General features: G+C 34.1%; 1 protein-coding gene across 1 annotated transcript in view; it reads right to left on the minus strand.

Annotated features, from left to right (window-relative positions):
• Positions 1-23,608, minus strand: part of LOC149798458 (uncharacterized) — an 81,802-nt gene that overhangs the window by 39,101 nt on the left and 19,093 nt on the right. The window contains exons 5-11 of the mRNA XM_089960876.1: positions 22,994-23,218; positions 20,877-21,086; positions 18,664-18,753; positions 16,604-16,735; positions 15,896-16,033; positions 14,999-15,136; positions 12,910-13,050 (exon numbers count right to left, since the gene is read on the minus strand). Coding sequence (XP_089817002.1) covers positions 12,910-13,050; positions 14,999-15,136; positions 15,896-16,033; positions 16,604-16,735; positions 18,664-18,753; positions 20,877-21,086; positions 22,994-23,218 — 1,074 coding nt within the window. The remainder of the gene's footprint in view (positions 1-12,909; positions 13,051-14,998; positions 15,137-15,895; positions 16,034-16,603; positions 16,736-18,663; positions 18,754-20,876; positions 21,087-22,993; positions 23,219-23,608) is intronic.

A 23,608-nucleotide genomic window follows, 5' to 3' on the forward strand; every position in this document is an offset into this window, starting at 1 on the left:
TTTTTAAAACTATTTCCGAATAATTTCACATCGAAGCTCCAATCCAATTTGAGAAAGAAAATAAACTCACCGTCTCAAGATTTGGCTTTATGGTCTGGGTATGAACGAAATAAAACAACACTCAAAGTATCCATACATGCATATATATATATATATATATATATATATATATATATATATATATAGATCATTTCCTACATATTAAGATATCTATGCAAGTAGTTTTACTTCTAATGACCTTGGAAATATTGTTAGAATTCTATTTTGATCGAGCAGTATCGTTTGAAGTTGTGTGCATTTTGACTTTAGCTGTACTCAAACATAATAATTTAACATTATTCCTACGTGATGCTTACTTGCTTTCCAGAATCAGAAAATCATTTGAGTGACATTATGGTAATTTGTAATCAGCAACGCAAGAAGAATAAATGTTCAGTTTAGTGGTTATTTTTCGTAGTATGCCAATAGTTTGCAGCTTTTCGGATGAAACAACCATTTTAAGACCCAACACATTATAGTCGCTCTGAAACAGTTGTATCCTTTCAGAATCCAAACATATTGAAATGTAAACAAATATAAAATCTTTTAATGTTGCCAAAGACAAAAATTGAATACTGGATAAATTAAATAAACTGATTTAAGTACAGATAGAAATTGCTTTTGAACAATCAAAACGTATGATAGAAGTATAGTAGAAAACGATAAAAATGTGTTATCATAATAGATGGAAACCAAGTCAGTTTGTATACAACTTTCACAAGCGCAGACTGTGTGTCTTCTGCCAACACAAGAAGACCACTATGAGTTAAATATTTTTTACTATGTTTTCATATGCGTTTAGAACATTTATGCACGTTTGGGCAACCTTCTTTCCAAATATCATCTAATCTGGCAACCGTCGATGCAAGTAAGACTGATATATACGTATTTATATTAACTGCAATTAATTACATATTTATCATGTTTCAGATTACCCAATCGTTTGATGTGAGTGTCCCAATTTGTGAGACAGTTTCTATAAAACCATGAGACCTAAATCGAAACAAAGCTAAACATATATGTTCAATTAACGATATAGTATTTTGTCACTAAGGAAGTAGTCGTTGAAATTTAACAGTACTATTTATTGGGCTCCCAATTCTTTCTTTTCTATATTGTTTCACACGCAGAGATAAAGTTATTATCTACTCCCAAAGGAGGTTGGGAGGATATATAGCGTTTAACCAGTTTAGTTCGTGCCTTCATATGTTTACACTTTCGGAGGAACGTTCGTTTGTTATAAAATAATCATATTTAACATGATATAATCTAGGCTAAACTCTGGAAAATTGGTATATGGATTCATTTCAAGTTAATCAGCCATACCAAAATGCAGAACATTTTGATCAATTTTCACGCTTAACCTACTTATTTGCTTCTGTGCTATCTTGGGTCCCATTTCTCCAACATTTATGAATATTTGTATGCGGATTGAAACCTGTAAGGTCAACTGAACGAAACGAAGTCAATGTGACATTATATTAATGTTTTAATAATGTTTCTTATTTCCAACATGCCACTTAATAACCCATTGAAGTTTGAATCATTTTCACTTACTTATCGCTGGTATATGGATTTATCTTTAGAGGAGTGAATTAATCGTATAAAACTAGTTCACTGTCACATACTTTATACGATTCGAAGATTTTGTATTTTCCGCTATCCGTTTGTTAGGATATTGATATACTGACACTCTCTACAACATCACATAGAGTTAAGAAACAAAAAGCATCTGGATTCGTCTCAAGAAGATTAACACTCAGACATTCTAAAACCATGTTAATATGACTTAATGGTCATGCCTGAGTGACTCTAAAACATTTTTAATACATATAATTGATTATTTGGAGGATTAAAAAAACTTTGTCACCCTGAATTATCAAAACTTTTATGGGAGTTGACATTGTTATGCAGTTTGGTATGTGCATGTGGGAGAATGGCTGGGGGTAGGGAATGACACATGCTGGACAGACACAAACGCAATGTTTCGACAGCTTTAATATTCGATGTGAAATTAAGTTACAAATATATTAGAATTAGAGCTTTATAATCATAATATATCTTGAGAGGGAGTACGGTCATGAAATTTTATTTTTCATCACTTATTATATATCACCTTAGTACAATTTACATTCCGCTCTTGTGTATATATATATATATATATATATATATATATATATATATATATATATATATATATATATATATATATATATATATATGTGTGTGTGTATATATATATATATATATATATATATATATATATGTGTGTGTGTGTGTGTGTATATATATATATATATATATATATATATATATATATATATTAATAATATTTGTTAATAATATTTGTTATTGAAGAATAGCTGCAGAATTAGTTCTAAACTATTTATTAAATACAATACATCAGTACAGTTAGGAAGGGTAGTAAAGACTTTCCTGAAAGTATTTTCCCATCGAACATAAACCATAGTGAATGTAGAACATAATGCACCTGATGGTGTATATAGCTCTAGTCCAGTTTGGGATATCTGATTACTTTTACTGTCAAGTGAGATTTTAAAGCTAATTAGTAAGTATCCTGAGAAACTGACATTAAAACGAAACGTGATCTGATGACCACATTTATAAGCAAAGTACATAGGCTTCATGTTTTACAAGTTCAGTCTCTCATGTGGTTTTGACAATGTTCCCGAAAGTGTGGACTGGTTGGCACTGGTCTGCTTTCATCGGAGCCAGACAAAGTATCATGGTGTGAAATAGTCACTCTTAGTGGCTCCAATAGTGTGGTAGGCATGGGAAGCAAATTTTTTCTATTACGCCGTATTTCTCCCTCGTCAGTTACTACCATGCATGAACGAGGTGTATATGCTTCAAATTTAACAATGCCTGAAAAATAAAATCTTTAATCGATACTTTATTACCTACCTGAAGTTTCTTATATCTCGGGCGAGATGTCGACGGTCATAATTTCTCTTTTGAATTTGCCTTTGATAGTTTTCCGATTTCTTCAGTCTCAGTAAATCTGGCCGTTTGGGGTGCACGTTTTTTTGGGTGCCATTGGCAAAGTAGTTTGTAATTTTCTTCCCATCAATAATTCGATAGGGCTGTACCCATTCGTTAATGGTGTTGCGCGATATGTCAAAAGAGCTATGAAGGATCGCTTGCTTTGTAAGCATTATGTTAATTGTTTGAACAGCTATTTCGGCGAGACCATTGCTCTGTGGATATTGTGGACTACTAGTAATATGCCTGAATCCGTAATGTGTTACTAATTATTTGAGTATTGCGGATGCGTATTGCGGACCATTATCTGAAACTAACACTTCTGGTACACCGTATCGCGCAAAGCTTGAGTTGTGATGATTGACAATTGCTTTTGAACCTGTGCCATGGAATTTTGCTATTTCGATGTATCGTGAAAAATATAGTCACCAAGAGATATGTTTGACGATTCAGTACAGACATGTCTGAAGCGACTATTTGTCTAGGTCGACTTGGAAATTCATTTAGTATCATTGGTTTAGCTTGATCTCTTGATTTTTCGATGCACTTTTGCCAAGACCTTACCAAGCGTTATACCTGAGTACTTAGTCCTTTCCACAAAACTGACGTTTTGACCCGTTAACGGCTTTTAACTATGTCATGGTGACAATCGTGCCTTCTATCTATGGTTTCTTTTTGAAGTGATTATGGTACGACCAGTCGTGTACCTTTCATTAAAAGACAATTATTAAATTGTAATTTAACCTCTATCTGCCAAGTACGATTTAAGTTTTCCATCAATAGCGGTTTTCTCTGGCCACCCGTTTTCACAGAATTGTACAATTTATTTGCAAATCGAATCGTTTCGACATTCAGACCTTATTTGTTTGAGTCAAGTATGTGATGCGGGCAAATTACTAACTACGAAATCAACATAGGCGTTAGTTTTAGACTGAAATTCTTTGTCACTCGCAGAGATATAACTTAAAGGTGCTCTGCATAGAAAATCAGAAGTCAATATATTTTTGCCAGCAACATGAACTATACAAAAGTTGCATCTCATCAAAGCATTTTAAAGCGTTGAGTTCTAGGGGGTAAATCTCCCAGGACTTGTGTATTCATTAGTGGTACAAATGGCTTAAGGTCAGTTTCAAGTTTGAATTGTGACCCAATTAAAAGGCTACTGAGGCGTTCACATGCCCAAGTGATTGCAAGGGCCTCTTTTTCTGTTTGAGCATAGCGTTATTCGGTTTCGGACGTACCTCTCGATACGAATGCAACCGGCCTCAGAGTGCTACCGTGCTTATGCCTTAGCACATCACCTTGTCCAAATGAAGATGAATCTGCAGATACAGCTACTTCTCTGTTTGGGTCATAATATACTAAAGTTTTTGAACATATCAATACTTGCTCGATATCTCTAAGAGCTTCTTCTTGATCTGGATCTCATGTCCGCTTTTTTTACCTTTCAAAAGCTCACGTAATGGTTTTGATTTTTCTGCCCAATTTGGACTAAGTTTGTCAAATTGATTTGCCATACCGAGAAATCGTCGTATCTCTGTTACGAATTTCGGTGTTTCCATTTCAGATATAGCGTTGACTTTTTCCGGATGGGGTCGGCAACCATTTACGTCAACATGCTTAGGAAACCTAATAGATGGTGTCGAAAATTTACACTTTTCAGCGTTTAATGTGACGCCAGCCTTTTGCATTTCCCCAAAACAAGAACATCGTCAAAATCACAGTGTTTCGCCATGTCGCTCCAAAGTTTCTTACATCCTTTTCTGAAAAATTCCAGCTCGGAACTATTCCGAATGTAGGGTGATTACAATAAAACCTACCAAAAGGAGTAATGAAAGTTGTGAGGCGGCGTGAATTTTCTGACAGGTTTTTATGCCAAAAGTCTGAGTTAGCATCAAGTTTGGTGAAAAACTTTGCAGTTCTAGTTTTGCAAATGATTCTTCAACTGATGATAGTGGGTGGTTCTCTCTTATAATTGATTCATTCAGTTTAGTTAGATCCATGTCAGTTCTTACCGTATCGTTCGGTCTCGGAACGACAACCATTGTCGCGTACTACTCTGAGGACACATCTACTTTTGAAATAACGCCCATTTTCTCCATTGTATCCAACTCCTCTTGAACTTTACTCAATAAAAGGATAAGAACCTTTCTTGTGGTAGATAAGACATAAGGTTTGGCATTTTTGTCCAGTGTTATGTTATAGAACCAATTTATTTCCTTTGAGTTTTAAACAAATTTGCGAATTTCTCGCAATAATCCTCATCTAAATTTATAGATTTATCGTGAATTTTTCTTGCATTTTGTTACTTTTTATATGAAGCATTTATCGAGGATATGTTTACCTGTTCAATAATGTTGAAAGCTTGAGTCGTGAGCCTGCCCAAGAGTGCCTGAATCAGTCTCTTTACAACAAATATGTCTTGTACACTGAACGCATTGTTTGATTCTAGTCCACATATAAATTAACCCAGCACTTTAAGTTCCGAATTTTCAGGTCCATACAGTTTTCGATCAGACTTTGATAGTTTTGGGTCAGCGATATTTTGTAAATCCCTCTCAGGAATTACAGTCACATCAGCACCAGTGTCAATCTTGAATAAAAGTGAAGTGTTGTTTAATCTCACACGCGTTATCCATGGCTGACCCTTCTTTGTGCTAATAGTCCCTTGAAATCCAAGTTCTTTTCTCCATTATATTTTGCGAACTGCTGATTTTCACAGGCAGCATTTTGCATAATGTCTCCATTTCTTACAATTGTGGCATTCTGCTTCTTTTTATGGAATTTGGTCCGGAGAATGATTAACTTTGTTTTCACATCTCATGCATCCTTTTATGCTGCATGTAGCAGCGTATTTGTTATGGTGAGTATATCCGCAACGGGCCATTGAAACATAGAATCGGCTGTCGCATATTAAGAAGAGAATGGCACGAACTAAGGAGGAGAGCAGACGTCCTTTAGGTGCGCTCTAAAGCAATATATGTACTGTCTCGTACGTGTCTAACACATGGATTCTGTCGCTTTTAAGAAGGGAAAGCAATTGGAAACCAAGGCAGCTCGTAAGAGCGAACCTTAGAATAGAGAAACGGTATATTACTATTACACCATTTTTTTTATTTCACTTTTCATTTTTGCTTTATTTATTTTTTCATTTGATCACAATTGTGATCTCTTTCATTTAAATACATTTTCCATGTATTAACTACATTGGATTTTCATATATTTTATGTTTTGTTTAGCAAGTTACATTTCATTTGAATCACTCTGCAGTTTTGTGTTTTTGCTTACATAATACATAGTTTTACGCAGTGGCGTGAAACCAAGTGAGCGAAAATCACAACGCTCAACAAGATTAACTGATAAATATTTTGATCACAGTCGTGATCCATTCAATCAATAATTACTTTTCAATAATTTAATTTTGTATTGGTGTTGATTACATATAACGGTCTGTATAATTTGCTACAGAGTACTGTATTTTGATGACACTTTTAATTAATTGAAATAACAATATAGTTTTTACGCAGTGGGGTGAAAACAATTGAGCAGAAATCACACTGCTAGTAAATGCACACAATAGTACAGTCTCAATTAGTACCATGCCCCAAGGACAAAAATCAATGCATAAAGGAGCAAGACTAGACCAATATATTGAGGTAACAATATAGAAAGAGATATTTTAATAGCCTCCCACTCCAAAAGGATGTCAAATTCTAGAGTTCGGGGTAGTAGCTGAATGTCCCCAACAATCTGTTATTATCTCTGCTATTAAAGCAAAGGGAGTATCAATCGAAGGGATAGAAGGGATACAAAACGGAGGGAGAAATATATTCATTGTCTATCCCACAAAATGTGATACTCCTTTACTAGACATGACTCAAAAAGAAATACGGGGACCAACAACAAATGTGTCAGAGGCACCCCCAATGACCTGAGGGTTAGAACCCAGGACAAGAGACATTATAATATCGGGGCTCCCCTTAGAGGTTGATAGCGAAGTTCTAATTGAGAAAATAAGACAACAATTTCAGATCTCTATAAATAAAAATGGCGACTGTGTGGGGCTACCAAGAGATGCAAACGGGGATAAAAATAGTTACAGTAGCCAAATAAAACGACGCAAAATTGCCAACATACGCTTATGTCCTAGAGTTTTTACTCAAGACGTGGAACAAAAGGATGCGAGTATGAACGACCTTGTACATGTTGCAGAAAGACTGGGCATGCGCCAAGAGATTATAAAAAGCCTCTAGCCCAAAATACCTATGCAAGTGCGGCGGCTGGAACCAAAACAAATACAGTTGATAAGGAAAAAAAACGCCGATCTAGAAATTGAGATCGTAAATGCGGTCATAAATGACCAAACAACCTCTCAACTAAATGTAACCACACCATATGGTAACACAGAACACCAACAATTAATACGACTGGAGTAGATCTAGAGTGTGAAGGTTATGTTTCAGCCAAAAAGACTTGCCATCCACGACCTCCAAAATACGAAGGGGAGATACTAGAGACAAACCCTTATTTCCTCTTACACATTGAGGACGATAACATCCAGGAAAGTGGAGAAAAACAAGAGGAGGAAAGACCGGTCGTCCTAATGGGAATCAAACTTATGACGTCAACACCAGCACCAGCACATAATCTAAAACATGGGAAATCGTCACATGGTTCCTCCCTTGAAGGGGACTTGAGCTTTGTTGATCACGGTTTGAACCAAACACAACAAACAATAATCCCGCCCGTAAGGACACAAATCATGAAGAGAAAAAAAAAGAGTAAGAATGCCAAAGACAAGGACACAGACCTAGAAAGCTCGCCTGAAAAAGTAAACAGGGCACGGAAAATGAATTAGACATGGAAATGAATACAAAACTTGACTCACAAAATACAGAAAACAGCGACCAATCAAATGAGGATATGGAAGCTCCCCAGAGCCCCACATAAATATAAATATTATAAAAGAACCTTAACTGATAAATATTCAAATAAATCTTACATAACAGTGATGCGGCACCTGAGAAGTGAAGCTAAAAAATGGAAGAAACAAACTTCGGATCGCTACTATTAACAGCAATGGGATCGATAAAGCGAAAGCAGACAAAATAGCCAAAGAAACAAACTTTGATGTAATAATGATTCAAGAAACACATAACGGTATCACGCCGGAATTTAAATGTTTAATAGAGGATAAACTGAACGCAATACTGATATGCAACACTTTTATAAATACTGACATTTCAGGGTGGGTGGATACAACAATAATAAAAAAATAAACAGGGAATAAGTTGGGAAAGGATTGAGGAGGGGGAGATTTTTAAGTGACGGTTATTACATGTAAAAATGTTAAATTGACGTATAATAAATGTGTACATGCCAGCTAATAGAAGCAAAAAATCAAATTTTATAGAAAATCTATCTAATTACCTACAAAACTTTTCTTTGAAAAATCTAATTATGGGGAGATTTCAACTGGGATGGGGATGAAATTGACAGAAAGACTGACCTAACAACTAGTGACAAAATATACAAGACTGAAAGGATAAATTTAATAAACAAACACAAATTACACGATATATATATATATATATATATATATATATATATATATATATATATATATATATATATATATATATATATATATATATATATATATATGAAACTTACTATTCTAAGGAGGGAATTCACTTTTAATTATAATCCATGCCAATCAAACAGACTTGACAGATTCTCTGGAAACTTTTACGATCCCCAAACGTATATCAGTACAAACATAACCAGCTAAAAACTATCAGAGTATATCAACACAACCATAACCAACCAAAAACTATCAGACCATAACATGGTCACCATCGACCTAAAAATTAAAAAAGAGATAAATGGGGGTCAAGGCAATGGAAACTAAACAACAAAATTTTAAGTGATACAGAATATATAGAAATAATAAGAAAGAAATCGAAGCCTTTAATAATAAAGAAACTATCAATATAATACACGAATAGGATGTTTAAAAAACATAATAAAATGGAAATCTATTCAATACTGAAACAGAAAAGCGGAAAAACAAAAATAAAGGCCAAAACGAACTCAAACTAACTTTAAGTAAGACAACAAACGACGACGAAAAAAAGCAACTGACATATAAAATTAAAAACATTGAAGAAGATGAAAATCAGGGTAGGATAATAAGGGCGGGATAATTCACAGAGATCTATACAACAAGCAAGTAATTTATATAAACGGGAAGAATTTAGAACAGGGGGCTATACACAATCTTAAATAAAATAAAAAATAAACAATGTAACCCACACAGCAAAAGAAAACATTTTAAGTAGTATTTTTCTATATTACAAAGAACATTACACTACACAGAATATAGATTTCAATTGAATCGACAGCTATTTAAGAAATGACGATTATGAGATGATATCAGCAGAACATAGAGGTCACTGTAACGATGTCATTTCTGATGAAGAAATCACAAAGAACATAGCTACACTAACTAAAAGAAAATCGCCAGGAAAAGATGGACTCACCGCGGAATTCTACTAACAATTCCACGGTGAACTAACTCCGATCTTGAACGCGTTGTACAATAATATATTTTTAAGCAAAAAGAAAATGTCAAAATCTATGAGAGAAGGGGTTATTACAATTATCTATAAAGGGAAAGGGGATAGGGACGATATTAAAAACTGGAGACCTATATCACTTCTGAATACGGATTATAAAATTTTAATTAGGATACTAAATAGAGTAAAGGGTGGGATAAACAAAATAATTAATACAAACCAAACTTGTGGGCGAAAAGGGAGGGATATACAAAATAATATTTTAAACATTAAAACCATAATAGACTACATAAATGAAATAGGCACGAAGGGTGCTATGGTACTCTTCGACCAGAGAAAAGCTTTTGACCGATTAGAACGAAACTATATACAGAATGTACTTAAAATATTTGGCTTCGGACCGATTTTTCGAAACTGGACTTGAAATCCTATACACAGGCCTAACTTCATGTGTACAGGTAAACGGAAAATGCACTTACGAATTTGAAATACATCGATCAATGAGACAAGGATGTCCACTATCAATGCTATTATACGTAATGGCAATAGAAGTCCTAAGTTATAAGATAAGAAACAACTCAGAAATACAAGGCATACAAATACCAAACCTAAAAAATAAAATAAAGATGCTCCAACATGCAGATGATTGCACAATCTTTATAAGAGAGGGAAAATCCTATAAGCATCTAGAAGAGGAATTTAAAACATTTGGGGAAGAGTCGGGTTCAAAACTAAACCACGAGAAGACATACATATTACAAATAGGCAACTGGAGAGGCAACCATCCTGGGTTTACCCTGAATTACTGAGAGTTACGGTGAAGGTTCTAGTGGTATACTTTGGCAAAAAGGAAACTGTAGAAAACTATAAACATATTATCAACAAAATAAGAGAAAATGTGAAAACCTGGGCCATGACGCCATTATGTATCATGGAGCGGGCCCAAGTGGCCAAGACATATTTATATTCAAACATCAACTACATAATTAAATCCATTGACATGGATAACAAAATTTTAAATAAGATGGACAACAAAATAATAGATTACATTCGGAAACACAAAACACATTATATAAAAAATAGACACTATATAGAGCCAAAAGTAGAGGGAGTTTGGATCTGTCTAGCCCCCTACTACTAGAAATTAACAAATATAAATAATAAATTAAAAAAGTGCAACCATACCCTGTTACAGCGTGGGAGGCACTGTACATTTACTGATTTGGTTTCACCTTGAGAAGCCGACCAGAGATATACGAAAATAATAAATTAAAAAAAAATTTCAAAGTGCCGCGTAAATTCAAATATATAAGAGAAATACTTTTAAATTATAGGGACGAAACAGAGCAATGGCAATTAGAAATAAGTATAAGTTATGGTTGGATTAGAGAGGACGTAACAAAAAACATAAAATGCAGAGTAGAGCAGGACAACTGGGGGATAAACTGGACAAAATCTGGGAAAAGATAAGATCTGTAAGAACACAAAGCATTCGTTTTAAATATCTGCATAACGCCTGGCTTACAGGCGAAGTAGCAATCAAACGTCGTATGATCAGGATAATGCCGAAATGCCCTTCATGTAAAGCAGCAAACTTCACCAAACTACATACGATTGCCCAATGCGATAAAACAAAAAACAATTGGATAATGCTAATAATGGAAATGTGTAACAAATATAAGTGTAATGAAAACAATATTTTATATATAGATGTAGACTATGAAAACAACATTGTCTTAAAAATAATAGACAATGATATTCTGTGGCTAGGTGATAATTTAAAAAAAATATATGTATTATACAAAAACTGAACACCTATTACAACACAAAACCAATACGTCTTCCTACAAACATATATGTAGTTTTAGTCTGAGACAACATAATTTTTCTTGGATGGTGGGGGAAGATGGAGGAGGGACTCGACAATACCGACCAGTGTGGGGACGCGTAACACAAATGCGAGATGAAGCAATGACCAAATCTCTCACCCCGCAGTGTCCATAGTTCGAAGTCAGGCGAGCTTAATTTTTAAAATTTGGAAAAATGAAAAGGAAAAAAAGTAAATTAAATTTTTTCTTTGAAATTAAAATGTAAAATTTGTATAAACATCACCTTTTTTTAGTATAATTTTATTTAATTTTTTTTTTCATTAAGCCATATAGAGTAAGGGATACAGGGAACCCCCATGTGGGTGAAGAAAGTTGCATAGACGTCGCATGGCTAAGTCACAAGGCGCTACGTGGAGTGGACAGGCCTGCAAAATAGCAACAGAAAAACCCACACGGAGGAATTGGAGAAACAGAACAAAAACAAAGGATAAAAATAGTTATTATAATTAAAAATTTAATAATGTTAATCTAGAACTAATACCAAATATACAAGGAATTTTTTTTTTTGTCTTTTGGAAATTTTATTTACACTTTCAATAAATAAAGGAGAGAGCTATATTCCGATAAAGGAAAAACTTTCAGAAATAAAGAAAAATGTGGATCCTTCCCCGGATAAAGCCTCTCATTCTGAATTAAAGAAATAGCAAGCAAACGACACACAATGGTCACCCAAGTAAAACAATAAGTTTCTTTTAAACTTATTATTTATTGCACCCTTTTCTCGACCAAATTTCAAACAACTCAGTTGGAATATATTTAAATAAAAATTTAATTATTACTAAACAACCATTTTAAAGCATATGAGAAGACAACTGAGGAAACATCTGATTATGACAGCCGTCCCAACAAAGAAACATATAGCACACATACAGTATACCAAACACATATAGAATACACGGGACTTAGGAATCTCTGGCAAAGATCACCAAACATACTAGGGAAGGAACTTCGACGCTGGGGTTATTACCCAGTGTCGGATGAACAACCCTATAGATCACACTAGGGATTAAATACCCCATCAAAAATTCTAATGAAAAAAGAATAATAAAAAATAATACTTTTTTGATCAACATTCTGTTATAAATAATACAAACACACATACCTTTGGGGGATACAAAAAAATAGCAACTTTTAATTAAAAAAAATTGGGGGGGGGGGGGCATCTGTCTGGTGTTCCCCCCAAAAAACAAAAAGAGTATTTGTTATGGCTTGATGATGATTCAGACAATTTACGATTCAATCTAAAAAACTGACATACAAAATATATTCGTGTGCAATGCTTATATATATATATATATATATATATATATATATATATATATATATATATATATATATATATATATATATATTTATAAAGAGATAGAAATATAGATAGATATACATAATGGGGTACATACATAATACTATGTCACATCTGGATCCTTGCCAGCCGGGTTCACATTCAGCCTCAGAACAATTTCCGGTGAAACGGTTACAATTATTTAAGCAATGTCCGCAAGGCTTTACACAATTCGGACCGTAGTGCGTCGAAATGCAGGCTGATAAAAAACAAGGATCTAAAAAACAATTGTCATATTTCGGTGTTCATCAAGGTAGAAAATGTACATTATTGAATAGACACATTTTTTAATTAGACGGGACGGAACAACGCACTTCTGTTATAAGTGATATCATTTTTGTTTTCGCACTGTCTTTGCGGTTTCATGCCAAATGTTAAGATAAATTGGTTTAAAGCGCTCAAATTTCTTTATGATGATTTTTATGAAATTACATTATAAAGCTACGAAAGTGTTAAAGAATTATCCTATCAAACCAAGTTTGATTAGTTCAGATATGTGTAACTTTAACGGTAGGATGTGGAATGGATTTGCACCAGTTAGCCCTGGTTAACGAACGCGTTTATATTAGTTTAGCAGGTTTTTATGTTATAAGGTTTCATGAATTTTGGTAAAAGAGAATAAAAACGATGGCAAACGGGAGCTGATAATCGTTAAGGTAACGTGGTTAGTTGTTTAATATTGGCATAATTGTGCTTGATCTACCTATATTACACCTATCCCCCATCCATCCCTCGGAGCAGATACCAGGACAGGAGCCGTTAACCTTGTCGCAGACTGAAGAATCCTTGCAGTGACCACACTGTGTACTACAGTTGCCATAATAATTATCAATGCAGGCTAATCAAATCTGTAGAATATTCAATTAACTATATACCTTTGTGATATTTTAGTTTTCGTGATAAATGTGGGTGCTATTATGATGCAGGCAAAATCTATCACGTGTGTTCGATGTCTCATGAAATGCATTGTTTATACACGGTTTCAGTCCAAGTCTTTTCCTGAAGCAAAGATCACATAAAAAGTATGTAAGCCTTTTACAAGCCGTAGGGCCTATGCATTGACAACAACTTGTCAAAATGTTGTTCATCAACTATAGCAGCAGATAGAAAGATACACGGGGGGAGAGGCAGAGAGCAGTGAAGTCTTCAAGATCTTGCGAAGCATTTACAAGGACTTTCACAACATAACATTTAATTCGTGTTAGTTCAAATGACTTATACAATGGAAACCTAATTAATCGTTCAGCATTTATTTTGTACGATGCGAATAAAACTCTCCAAATGTTAACTTTGTGCAATTTTCTCAGTGAATAGTCCAAGCCCAAAATCTAAACTTTTTCCACCAACTGATCTTTGAATTCTCTTCGACTATAATACTGGATTGTTCAATGTATAATATGAACACATACGCTGGAAATGTGTATGTGCGCGCGTGCGTATGTGTGCGTGTGTGTGTGTGTGTGTCTGTGATTTGGATTTTTAATGTAGCTTTAACAATTTTTCAGTCATATCGCTATTATGTCTGCAATGTGGTAGTTTATAGTGATGTAGACATGTAGCATGATGTCCCACCCAGTCACATTATCCTGACACCAGGCCGACCAGTCCTAACACTAACCTCCTAATGCTGAGCGCCAAGCGAGGCAGCTGTGAGTATCATTTATATGTCTTTGGTATGACTCGGCCGTGGATCGAACCCACGACCTCCCGCATCCGAGGCAGACTCTCTAACCACTAGGCCACTTGAGCGATCGCTGGAAGTGTACCCATTTTTCTTAAAGATCATTAAGTTATAGCCAATTCTGTATCACATCTATTTAATACTTTTTCAATCAGTTGGATTTAGAATATCCTCTCTTAGCGTTAAAGTAGCAATTATCAATGAAAAGTTAAATGTGACAAAATCTAGGACAGAAATATCGACATTCAAAGACACAGAAAAGACTCACAAAAATATAAAAATGGTAATTTTAGTAAATAGACTTGGATCTAAAACGATATTTTTTGCAGTTTGCTTTTTTAAATACTCGACAAGTGATTTTTTAAGCGAAATGGAATATCATTATGAGCCTCCGGGAACATTTTTTGCAGCTATTGTCCGTCTGATACTGTACAAGTATAACTCTTTTGATTTCCTTGACTCTTACCTATCTCACATTTTTCTGTTTGCCAGCCGTCTGCGCAACCACCCTTGTCACAGGAACCGTTGCTCTTGTTGCACGACCTTCCATCTGCACAGTGGCCACAAGGGGTAGAAGAGTTACCATAAAAGTAAGGTTCACATTCTAAATATAAAAGAGTACCTGCGATTATTATTTACATTTAACAATGTCTTGATTGAAGCTGTTTCCAAGGTAACTGTAATATAGTCTCTTATCTCTGTTTAGAGACAATTAGTGTATTTACTTTTCTAAACTTGTAGCAGATGAACGCCATATAATACAGTTAATGTTATTTAAAATGTATATCAAGATTTAGATCAGGAGTGGATAAGATTATGATGGAATCAGAAAATTCTAGAGCGATATTTCTGAATGTGTTCATCAGTTTGTATTAACATTATTATTATTATTATTATTTGCGAAAATGACCATCCATTAAAACTTTTCCTTATAATTAAAAATAAGGTCTTCCGTTAAAAATTATGTATTATTTTAAAATTTCCAAAACTGTTAAAAGAAATTCATAACCGCAGAAACATTAAAGCAAATATCCTAAAGGCAATTAAATAATTGGAACGTTTGCTTGCCAAATGTTTACATTACATTTTGCACTGAATAAGTTACACATAAAGTGTAAACTTTATTAGTATATTGCATACTTCCGTTTTTAAAAGATGCGATTAATTGACGTAAGAGCATTTTGGTGACTTGGATTTTAATAGGTATCTTTATGTTTTCCTGCTAGCATTCCATTGTTCAATAACCACTGTTATTTAAAGAATATAACCAGCTGTTTAAAATTAAGCTTTCGTAATTCCTTTATTTAAACACTTATAAGATTACGTGTTATATAATGTGCATTAATATAAAAGTGAAACGGACCCTGCAGACATCTTGCTCCCTTCCATCCATTCTCGCAGCCTCTTGGACAGTGTCCATCAACTTTATCACAAGAATCTCCATCAAGACAGTTACCACATTGTTGAGAACAATTATCGCCATAAAAATAGTCTGTACAATCTGTAAGATCATAAGTTTGCAATATGTGTTTCACATATATGTCAACGCTGGTGTAGCAATAAGCATACATCAAATGACAACTGGTCTTTTCCGACCAATTGCTAAAGACAATCATTGATGAGCTATTAAGCGAATAAGTTCCTGTATAAATGTTATATCAATATTTTTCATCGATGTTTCTTCTTATTAACTGGGCGGACTTAGCTATATAACTCCCACGGTCCTCGCTCTTTAAAGTTTGTTTTTCTTTTATGAAAGAATTTTTTAATAATTGGCATTCTTTGTACACTAAGATTTATCATAAACCCCAGTCGTACAAAAATTAGATGCGGATTTATAAACGCGTTCCATATTATATACAACATCTCTCCATCCAATCATGTATTGCTATATCTACTTTGTATCTCTGCTTGAGTGCATGTTGAGTACGTTTGGAAATACAAGTTTTAAATGACGAAAGGTTGAGCGAACAAAAAAAAGTTGAATAAGAAGATAACACTTTCCCCAAATATTCTCTTTGAAATTATTACCAATTTGACACAATTAGGGCCATTTTGAGCGAGTCCTTACTCTTTTCACAGAAAGTTCCCTGTTTTCCAGCTTCACAAGACTGGCATCTGCCTGTAATTCTGTCACATTCTCCATTTTTGCAATTGATACATGACAAGTTGCATTTGCCTCCATAGTAACCAGGTACACATTCTAGCAAAGATGAAAATAACAAAGACGTTGTTTATTATGAATCCATTAGTAATGTCCAAATTGCATAGCAAACTTTGTTATTTTGTCAAACGTGAACTTCTGTATACTTACATGTGTACGCATTTCTAAGTTTTACAATATTGAACATCACCTAGAAATAAAAGTATCGCAGGATATCATGCTGTTTCCAATTTAATAGCTATTGTGTAATTACTGTGAATTCATTTAAAGTTTGGATTATCTCATTGTGATATAGCAACACTATTACCCATCAGCACAAATTGATTGAATCATTCGGAATACCAAATAAACTCATTTGAAATACTCGACATTGATATAACTGTAGGACTATTTATGATTTCATTCACAGTCCTGTTAATTATTTTTAATTTTTCACTGTGTATTTTAGGGAAGTAAATAATATTTTAAATTTTATAAAACATGTTGAATTTTGCTCTTTTCTGTTACTTAGTTTAAGACCACATAATCGTAACAAATTATCAAAACAGTTAGAGAAGTGGAGACCATATCTTAACAGAGTTGTTGGTTCGAAGGTCGCGTCTTGCAGGCTGGCAGGTACTCAAACGCTTGCTATCAGTCCCATCAAGTAGCGGATATATTGGAAGACGCATGTATTCAAAGAGATTGCAATGGGTGAGGAAGAAAATGGCGAGAGAGTCAGTCCAGTCAAAAAGGCCTCTCTTGAGGATGGGCTTCCAAGGGCGGTAAAAATGTGGACTGTAATGACTGCAGCTAAAACCATGCCGCCCGAAGTGCGATCCGCGGTGAACAGGGCAGACCACCCAGATTTCCTCTTAGCCTAGACGGTGCGCTATACCCTTGTCGACCGCTTGGTCATTTGTTAGGGCCTGTGCCCCTTCCCATTATTACTGTCAACGCCGTGCGTTATACGACGGCCTACTTTCGTGATTTACATTACCACGCTTTCGAAATAGATGCGCCTACACTTCGAGACCGCGACATCTGCGACATCTGGGACTATTTGTAGGAGCCCTGTGACCCCAACCAGAAGGACCTTGTAGACCTGCTGGTGTAGGACACCTCGTTCTACCACCACCTCGCAGCAGGCCTTCATCGAGGTCTTGGATAGGATTTCAAAAGCGGCGGACGAGAGCGACTATGCTTCGCTCGTCAACAATAATATCATGGAGCTGCTTGGTAATTTTAACCATTGTCCCAAATTTGGTGTTATATTAATAAAGTCAAACGTATTTTAAACATCTTCTTGGAGTTGTGATGTTGGAGAGAAACACATAACGGAAATTGTTGGAAAAAAAGTCGAAAAAGAAGGGAAGAAGAGGTTAAGTACGCACACACACGTACACACACACACGTACACACACACACAAACACACACATATTGATAAGCATGATATAAAATATAAACTTTTAGTCACACGTATCTAAATATGTTTTACCTCCAATAACTTTACGGTATATACCATATAAAAGGAAACCAGAAGTAGTTCATCTGTTGTCAGTTCAAAGATCAAATGTGTTGCTTTAATCCGACTTATCTATGGATGAAATGTTTCACACTGATTTTGCGCGTGTATGTAATACATTGGTAATTTCATGCGAATGTTTTTGTTCATATTTCTAGTTGGATATTTGCTTCCATTACGTTTACATGTCTATGTCTGAAAACGCTTAAGGCAAGAAAGGTTGCTTTTTCAATGTGTTAAATTTAAACTATATGAATATTTTATTCAGAGGTAAAAGGAAGCGAACTTCGATACCATCTTTAAACGAAACCACATTCAGATTGCTTATATAGTCTCTTTCAGGTTATATAGGTTGCATTTTATTTGCCTTTGCTTTTTAAGATACCATGACTCGCCACATTTCAATAAAAGACCCATGTCGAGTTATCATTTACGATATTGCATTAGTCAACAATATCTTACCATAGCAGTATCCTGTCCATTTGTCGCACTTCTGCGGACGACATGTGTCACAGGTTTTGTTGCAGTCCCCATATCTTCCATCCACACAGTCTGAAGAAACAGATGTTATACAAGATATTGAGTGATTATACATGAACGCATTTACTTGACATTAGATGTTAAGAACACAAACCGCTAATCCGTGCTTAAATTAATTTATAGTCAAAGTATTATTAGACAATAAAATCCTTCTTGGATATATTTGCAGCAATTCAAATTGTCACCAGTGTTAAAACAAACAATTATTTTGCAAGTCTTTGTTAAAGAACGATAGTTACCAGAATTATAAAATGGTATGGGTTGCAAAAGCAATCCATTTTGTTTGACGTAGTTAATTTCTTACACGTATTTTCAGAAAACAATCTATTTGCACAAATGGCGAAACTGTTTACTACAGTACATTTAAAATGCCTTCGGATTATTTTATAATACTAAAACATGAACTAAATATATATTGGTACATTATTTAAACCATAAGACAAGCAACAGGAAGTTAAAAGAAAAGAAGATAATACAAAAGAAAGAAACCAGTGAATAGAACAAAAACTAGTCAGCATTATTAATTTCAAAGATAACATACCATTATATTTTAGCATCTACAGAAATAAATATGAGAGCATGAATACACAGTCATACTCATGTACAAAAACCAGTCATATACGCATACATACACATTTATTTATACATACCTGCCTGCATACACATAAGAGAAAGAGAGTGAGAGAAAAAAGAGTTATTTTCTCAGAGTCAACATTTCATTCAGTTACCTCATTATTCTTCATTCACAGCAACTACTATATTTCCCGAAAACATATGTTCTCGTGATTCCACTTGGTAAATAACTTTTGTACTTTTGGATCTCTTTTGGGCTCTTTTTAAATCTCCCAGGACATACATTTTAGTTCCAAATTTAAAATGAAATATCAAATCGATGTAGACCACTTGCGGATTTGGTGGGAGTTTTTTGTTTTGTTTTCTGGAAATTCCGATTTTAGCACGATATATAATAATACTAGCTTTATATAAATTGATTGACAAGACTCGTTTAAATCTCTAAAAATATTTTCTTAAATCTCGAGGTTTTCTCCAATCTCCGTTCTACAAATGTGTACAACCCGACCCCAAAAATGTTTTACAACAACATAGTTGCAAGATAAATGTATCATCGTTTCTTCCTCACTGTTACAAAAATAACACATTTATCAGCTACACAACCAATATTGAATTTTTAAAAAATATATATTTGTAATTAGTATGTGATGGTTAATTCTTAACTGGAGCCACCGTTAAGTTATATCCAAAGTAATTTTAACGGAATCAAATATATTGTATTCCATCTTTAGGTTTTGTCATAGTCAGATAAGGTGAATCCTTTAAATTATTATCTTATTTCTATGACTCAAGACAATTAAAGGGTTTTGCTGCTGTCAGGAAACATTACTATTGATGAAATGTTGAAAAGAACCATAACTCTTGTAAGAGCACTTGTATTATGAATAATGAGTATAAATGAAGATTAATGTTTGTTTCACGGACTTATATTCGTCTGCTGCTATAGGATTTTATCTAAATTTGTGAAGCTATGACTGCTCGGGTTACACAAGAGAATGCCTGTGATTTCAAAACCACGTTAAATATTTACGTTTTAATGTGTCTAGCTTAGTCCTATATTCGGAAAAAAGCGTAAGCAAAGAGGAATTGACATAATATATGAGCATACATGCACTCTCACGTTTACTATATATATATATATATATATATATATATATATATATATATATATATATATATATATACATATACATATACATAGAGAGATAGATAACTAGATAGATAGATAGATTTATACTAGATGTATACATCAGTTCTTAAAAGCAAATTTGCCTACTTATAAAATATAAATTTGTCCTCCAGTGTTTTAAGTTTATCTAATGCTTTTTACATTTTCCATAACTGGTTTCAAACAAGAGATAAATCAATGCCTAAATAAATAAACAATTTTTATGTAAGAAATATATCGAAATATGCAAGTAAGGCAAAGTAATGTTTTCATTCTCTCCAAACTATCACAGCTATAAAAGTGCATCTCAAGCACATCCATCAGGTAACATATGACAAGCGATGGGGACTTTGGTATTTCAGTCTCTGACAAACTAAATGGAAAATATACTTACCACCAAACACTTGTACTTCACATAGACTCAGTATGCGGTTGGTTCCCTGTAAATCAATTTTAACAAATCGAGCCAAACTGTCAGGCCTCAGGCCCGGCTCTATGACCAGTGGAGGGTCGTTGGTACCATTGTTCTGATCCTGGTAAGATTGTTTGAATGTCACGTTGTCTTGACTCAGAAAAATCCGGAAATTCTTTAATCTTTCGTTTACTGAAACCAACATTTCATGTCATGAGTTGAAACGAATTGACTGAAGTATACGCATTATTGAAAAAGTTCTCGCACATATATATCTACATCGTATCTGATGACAATCCACACACGAACACTAGAACATGTATAATTAATATCAACATATCGTGTTCTAAAGCAATAGTTTACTATAGGTTCCTCTTGTTTGCAGTCTTTTGCTTTTCACGTAAGGTTATGATGTCATTTGACTCTTCCAATGTTGCGCTTCATTAGTTGAAGCATTAAATCAAACGGAATGGACGATATTGCAGATAACCTTTATATATTGTCCTCTTGGTTGTGTATATAAAATCAAATGTTTTGGTAACTCCCGAATAATTATAAGTTCAAATATTCGTTAGCGTAATTAGATGTTCGTCAGATCAACGACATAACTCGTATACATCTTTCTTTCGGCACATTATAGCTGCAAAAACAAACTATTTAGCCCGTTGATGATGTGCCTAGAGTATTTATAACATTTTTACTAATGAATTCTGATGACTAGATACAATTTGAGCCAGTATATCCTGCCTTTTGAATTATGTTGAGAGACTGTTACGATTTAATGCATTCAAGACTAGTTTTCCATTCCTTTTTATGACTAATACTTGCTCCAATCCCCTAATATGCAGGGACAAATATAAATTTGGCATTACCAACTCTGAAGTACATGTTTACAGATAGTAGTCTGTGAAACAATTTTATGTCACAATAGACTTGATATATACCGCAGTCCAGACCATATAAACATTTTGATAGCGATGAATATAAGAAATGTCTGCAAAGGTCAACCATTATGTGAAATGGATTAATTAGGAAGATACATGTTTCAACAGCAAATACTAAAATTTACATTTAATAACGAAGTAGTGTAAAAAGTATCTAATTTAGTTTTGCGATGACAGAAGTAGAGAAAAGGGAGTAAAAACAAAAATTCTCAAAATAAGATTCAGACTATACTCCGAATCATGAAGTCTCATTGTCTGTAATTGTACAGCTAGCCAAAAAGATGTTTGATTTTTAAAGTTCACCTTAACGTTGACTACGATAATATTCTTATATAATATATGGAACTGTACATCGTGGGGTATGAAAAAATGTGAATTTTGTGTCTATTTAAGGAATATGCCTAATTTTGGATCAAATCATCACATATTATCATATTTTCTTTGAAATATTTACATATGTTTGTTTTGGATGATGTGGGCTTTTCTCTTATTACAATTTCCTAGTTTTTCAATGCCATATGTATTCATTGCGCTAGGATATGTTTTACTTTGTAAACTACATTGGACAAATATTTTTCTAAATGTTGTTCGTTAAAGAAATGTATTTTCTGCCATAAGATGTAGACAAAACGATTCTTCATGTGCCCGTGTGTGTGGCCTTTAAAGACACATCGATACATCAAAAATATCGCCCAAAGCGAACTGAAGACCCTTGTCCAGAAGAACAAAACGGACCCGTCTAGACGGGATTGTAACACGCACCTGTCTGGTCCTGCTCTCTAATTGCTCAGCGGCCGCTAATTAAAAAATCATTCATGCAGCATCATTTTAGACGTTGGTCTTATAATGTTCATTTCATTGGCCTGACGGAGTTTTGACATTTAATATTTACGCTTAACAACATACCCCGATTTAATTTGGACTGTCATACAAGAAACACTCGTCTATAACTTTGGTAACTTTCACGCCCGTGCAGGTACATGTGTGTTGTTGTTTTGGTTTTCAGTTGAATTTTTGTTTCAAATCCTCCAAAATTACCTACTTTAAAACAAATGCTTCATATCGGTATCACACACGTTATTTTGTGAAATGAAAATATGCATTACGTATTACGGTTTTGTGTTGAATAAAACATTAATGACACAGTCTACTCACAACCGGAATCGTATTTATCATCCCGTTTGTTTAAAACGCGAACCCACTGTATCATGACTGAGGTTTGAAGGTCCAGAAGCCACCAGGGATTGGTGGATAGCTGTGTATGAGTACATGTATACTGCTGCCACTCATAATATGGAAGACCATCTACGGCATAACTAGCCTGGAAAATGCTTTCAAGTGACGATTGAAAGGCAGGTTTGCCATACGCCAGGTTTCTTCCTGTAATAATAATAATACTAATACTGATAATAATAATAATGATAATAATAGTAATAATAATAATAATAATAATAATAAGAAGAAGAATATAAATGAAGAACAAGACTGGGATTCATGGGAATATTTTACACAAAATAGAACGGGCGCTCCTCTAGCAGAGTGAAAGGAAATTGTGTCTAGTATTACATCACATATTAAATTTTTCCAAAATAATAAAGGGACAATTTTAAGTAATGACTTTCTTACTTAATAATTCTTCGAATCTGCCATATTTCAATCTTTTTCTGAGTTTTCAAGCCTCTGTTAACGAACTAATTTGCAGCAAATCATTGTTGTTGGCCTTCAATGCAGACATTACAAATTACACAACTAGATCGATACTTGATAATA

Source organism: Sinohyriopsis cumingii, chromosome 6 (assembly GCF_028554795.1).
Source record: "Sinohyriopsis cumingii isolate HCF-2022 chromosome 6, ASM2855479v2, whole genome shotgun sequence".
NCBI classification, from domain to species: Eukaryota; Metazoa; Mollusca; class Bivalvia; order Unionida; family Unionidae; genus Sinohyriopsis; species Sinohyriopsis cumingii.